Below are 5,000 nucleotides of genomic sequence, written 5' to 3' on the forward strand. Positions count from 1 at the left end.
GTGTTATTATAAAACCAACAGCAAGGAGCAGTAAAGGGCTTCTTAGCTCCTGAACTTCTGTGGCGATCAGTCAAAGTTTTTCTGTGAAGTTTTTTCTGTTTTTCTCTTTAACTTTAAGCCCTCAATTACTTTAAAACATATATTTGTTTATGTCAGATGAAGTACACACACACACACGCATGTATACACACGCACGCACGTATACACACACACACACACACACGCATGCACACACATACACACATACGCACACATACATACACACACTCACACACATACGCACACATACATACACACACTCACACACATACGCACACACACACACACACATACACACCTTTATCTCTCTCTGAGGTGTTTTCTGTTAAACTGATTTGCACTATTGGAATAAATCGTCTTTAAAACCTGGTGTCTGATGAGTGAACTTTATTTTCTCTTCTTTACAAAGTGAAAGTTTTAGCCATGTGAATTTCTCTCCTGGATCAACAAACATCTGCACATCTACTATCAGCAAACAGAGAGATCTGTCAGCCCTTCATGCAAAATTACACACACTTTATTCTTCATATAGCAGTGTGAATTATTTGGAGATCAGTTCCTGTTTAAACATCAAGTTCTAAATGTGATGAAAATTCACGTTTTCTATAAATAACCAAAATTCATAAATAAGCATTTTTGTGTAAACTGTTAATGATGTTTCTGATTCCTACAAAGAAATTCAGGGATTTTTTTTTTTCATATTTAAAACTCTTGCTTATGCCCCGCCCTCATGGCTCAAAGGAGGCAGCACTTTGGCCACGCCCCTTAAAATCATGTTCTGATCAAATATCAATGACATAAAAACATCATTCAGCTACAAATGTGTGATTGAGTTATTATTATTATTATTATTATTATTATTATTATTATTATTATTATTATTGTTGTTGTTATTTCATTATTATTATTATTATTATTATTATTGCTATTATTATTATTGCTGTTGATGTTTTTATTATTATTATTGCTCTTATTATCATCATCATCATCATTATTATTATTGTTGTTGTTGTGTTTAATATTTGATTATATCATAATTTGTGATTCTTTAATGTTGCTGATGAAAAACTGATAATGTTAATTAATTGTAGAATTTCTGGTATTTGGTATATTTTTACTCTTTATGATCTCATATAACTTTATTTTATCATTAGTTTTTTCGACTTTTTATTCATGTCCTCTTTGTGAGACTGAGCATTTAAGACACATTATTTTTATTTATGGACTTAACACTTTTCTGCGTCTCTCCTCTGGCAGGTGGCCATTTCTTCGGCCGTAACTCTGGATCTCCACGTAGCGTGGTGTGTGAGATGGAGCTGCCCGACATTCAGACGTCTTTGGACATGTTTGATGAGAACAAATCATGAGAACACGCTTCACGTTGACCTTTGACCCATTTGCCCAGCCCCTAACCCCTGCACGAGGGGACTGAAGTGTTTTCCTGTGCCATTGAAAGCCAAAGCTTCGTTTCTCGAGGAATTCCAGGACTCTCGCTTTACAGAGAGTTTGTTTTATTTGACTTTTGTGGCTGAACTCGGTCCGTGTTTGTCAATTAAAAATTGTCTTTAGCTCCATAGCGGAGTTTGGGATGGACAATCGTGACTGACGGATGACATTTGACCCTTTGAGAAACGATTTCCGGCTGACTTTAAGACTCAGGTCGTGTCCCAAACGCTACAGTTCAGCAGAAGTGTTCTCACTGGACCGCTAGCATCGAGAACAGCACAGCTAGCTAATATTTTGTTAGCTAATCATCTTATTAGCAAGTAGCGTATGCAACAGATTTGACCACTAGCTATGTTTCAGATAACGTAGCTTTAATTTCACACTTCACTACAATCACAGAGAAAATATCTTATTAACAGTTTAATATCTAGCTTCGGGAAATTTCACCAAATCCTACGTGTAATAAACAACAAGCGGTTATCATGTTTCTGCTCAACTGTGGATAACGTTATATTTAGTTGAAATATCTCATTAGCAAATGTGAAGCTATTTAGCTAATGTTAGCAAATCGATCTGCAACACAAAAACAGGATTCAAAAGAAACTTAAACGTGTACACATGAAGTTACAGAGCATCAGTAGGCGATTAGCCAGCTAGCTAGATGGAACTGCTACTATTATTAAATTGCGCAGAAATAAAATTCAAATAACTTTTAGTTCATTTTTACAGACTTGCTGAACTCAGCTCATCAGACTGTTTATTGTGTGAACTTTAGAGCACTGAGGGATTTTACTCTCAATTTAAATACAACTAAATCAGCTTTATATGTCAGTAAGCTCTCGTGGACCCTTTATGTCAACGCTGGAATGATTTTCTCTTATAATCTGTTCTGTGAATGCGAGAATGAAGAACAAAGCTAAACTGAATTTTCTTCTAAATTCTGAATGTTAACAGACTTGCAAAGCATTTTAATTTTCCATCCTGCATTTAATAATTAGCCCATTTAGCCTTCATTAGCTAACTTCCAGATTTCACATCATCATCTTTCTCTGTTCATTTACATACACGTTGTGGTTGGTGGAGTTTACCTTGTGACATCACAGTGCTCTTACAGATGTAGCTCTGCTCACAAATCAGTTTCATGACTAAGTTCCGAGAAAGTTTCTGTTTTAACTGAATTGAAAGAAATAGGAAAAAACTTCTAGATGATTCTCAACGAGACTGTATTAGTGATGATGGTTGTCATGGTAACCCAGGCTAACTAGCAGTTCAAAGGCTAACGTTCCAGTACGAACACCAGGGAGGCTGGAATATTAGCGTTTGGGACAAAGCCGGACGATCTCCTGAACCTCTTCCTCTTTATGAGCTCAATGTAGCTTCAAACCACACAAACTTCAGATGATCAGTGTTACTTCAGTCTGTAAACAGTATTTAAACCTGTAACTAACAACACGCCTGGTACGATTCAGTACTAATAATCTATATATACAAACTATATATGAATATATCCAGTATTCGCATATATACACACCATTTATACTTATATATCTCTGTCAGTGACCTCGTAGCACCATGTGTGTGTGTGTGTGTGAGTGTGTGTGAGTGTGTGTGAGTGTGTGGACGGGCTACAAGTTCTCATGTCTCATTGTTTTCTCTTTTTTTTTTTGTATTTGGAGGTGAAATATTTTTTTCATTCTGGGTGATTATTATTTATTTCGGGTTTCAGGATATGAGCAGGTGTGATGAATAATATTGGTCTTGAATTATATAGTCTTGGTGACTAGATGATGATGATGATGATGATGATGATGATGATGATGATGATGATGATGGACCTTCTGTGTTACTTTCTGCTTCATTAAAACGTGTCATAAATGCATCCATGGTTCATTTTCTGCATATAAACCTTAAGCTAGTTAATTAAAATGTTTGGTACAAATAGATTATTACCAGTGGGGGAAATGATGCACATGCTGTATGTTATAACTATGGTGGCAAAAATGTTAGAAAAGTTTTCACACATGACTGTTTAATAAAATTGTAATTAGAAGTTACATAAAGTAATGATAATGTTAAACACACACATGCATCATGACTTGGTGGTCAGTTTAAAGTGCAGCCCACGTGCTTCCCTTTCCAACATGGCGCCGGAAATGACGTGTCCCTTCTCATCAGAAATGACTTTTCTCTCATTTCTCCGAATGCTTGACCTGCTGCTTTATGCTACAAACCTGGGATCCTCTTCAGGACATCTTTAACTTTGTGATTAATCTTTCTGTTTATTTTCCACGCGCTCATTTAATGATTTTTTTAATCACTTTCAGCAGTCCGTTAGCGCCCGCTGGTTGTCATGGTGACGTCAGTGACTGTTCTCGAAGCCGGTTGGTTGTGTACAATTTTGTGCGGTCAGTTCTAACCAATCAGAGGGAAGAAGGCGGGACGTTTTTTTATCTAACCTGGTATAGAATGTAGAGAAAGAGAAAGAAAGAAAGAAGAAGCGGAAACGGAAACGTCTGAAATTTTAGTCTGTTTATTAATTATGTAAAAATGCAGTGCGGTCATTTTTATAGCGTGTTTTTATCCTACGGTTTAGTGTGTAATGTGTCGTGTGGGGCTGTGACGGGCAGGACAGGGGGCAGTTTACACCTAATACACCACAGTAATGTGTCGTGTGGGGCTGTGACGGGCAGGACAGGGGGCAGTTTACACCTAATACACCACAGTAATGTGTCGTGTGGGGCTGTGACGGGCAGGACAGGGGGCAGTTTACACCTAATACACTTTCATCAGAGTAAAGCGGATTATTTACTGCCTTGGGCCAAGTTAAAAGTATGTAAACAAACGAACACCGTCATTAACACTGTCACTATGACCGTGACCATCATTATAACACCGTCATTAACACTGTCAGTAAGACCGTGACCATCATTATAACACCGTCATTAACACTGTCACTAAGACCGTGACCATCATTATAACACCGTCATCGACACTATAATTAACACTATAATTAACACCGTCATTAACACAGAACCTCACTAAGAGAATTAGATCATGGTGTTTCTAAACTGTTCATAATTTTTTACTGCACTTTATTTTTTATGTCTTTTATCTTTAATTGTCTTTTTTTGATGAATGAAGTTTATTATAGAAATAATGATTAAAAGAATATACGGGTTTTTTTAACAGTTGTATTTCATCATCTCTGTAATTAACACCGATCTATGGTCGTCGATATAAAATGGTTATTATTTCTATTTTAAATCAGTACGCCATGAAGCTCCAGGTTTTACTCAACTCACAGGGCTCCAGGGCTCCTGCTGTTTATGGTGTTAATCACTTTCCCATCCGCTCGACTCAGCAGATTAAAGGTGATGTAATAAACCTAATTAACCTTTTAGAGACTTTTTCACATCCACACTGTTTTTCCCGGGAAGAATAAATCTATGTATTTCATTAGAATTAATCACTTTTCTCTGCTGTGTGTTTTTCCAGAAATGGTGCCCAGGTTCAGT

The 5,000-nt window shown here is 36.8% G+C and overlaps 2 protein-coding genes across 7 annotated transcripts in view; both read left to right on the forward strand.

Moving 5' to 3' along the window:
• Nucleotides 1-1,615, forward strand: part of rnf130 (ring finger protein 130) — a 40,409-nt gene extending 38,794 nt beyond the window's left edge. For 4 of the 5 annotated variants that reach the window (XM_047802095.1, XM_047802096.1, XM_047802098.1 and 1 more), the window contains one exon: nt 1-406. This exon is cut by the window's left edge. Coding sequence is in view for 1 of the 5 variants with exons in the window: in XM_047802099.1 (XP_047658055.1) it covers nt 1,297-1,406 (110 nt within the window). In the remaining 4 variants the exon portion in view is untranslated. Of the gene's footprint in view, nt 407-1,296 lie in introns of those variants that run through there. The other variant, XM_047802099.1, reaches the window with a different exon arrangement.
• A 2,009-nt stretch (nt 1,616-3,624) lies between these two features.
• Nucleotides 3,625-5,000, forward strand: part of ctso (cathepsin O) — a 4,181-nt gene continuing 2,805 nt past the window's right edge. The window contains exons 1-3 of one of the 2 annotated variants that reach the window (XM_047802031.1): nt 3,625-3,747; nt 4,754-4,856; nt 4,981-5,000. The exon at nt 4,981-5,000 is cut by the window's right edge and continues 96 nt beyond it. In XM_047802031.1, the coding sequence (XP_047657987.1) occupies nt 3,706-3,747; nt 4,754-4,856; nt 4,981-5,000 (165 nt within the window). In that variant the 5' untranslated portion in view covers nt 3,625-3,705. Of the gene's footprint in view, nt 3,748-3,893; nt 4,315-4,753; nt 4,857-4,980 lie in introns of those variants that run through there. The other variant, XM_027165281.2, reaches the window with a different exon arrangement.

Source organism: Tachysurus fulvidraco, chromosome 17, assembly GCF_022655615.1.
Source record: "Tachysurus fulvidraco isolate hzauxx_2018 chromosome 17, HZAU_PFXX_2.0, whole genome shotgun sequence".
NCBI lineage: Eukaryota > Metazoa > Chordata > Actinopteri > Siluriformes > Bagridae > Tachysurus > Tachysurus fulvidraco.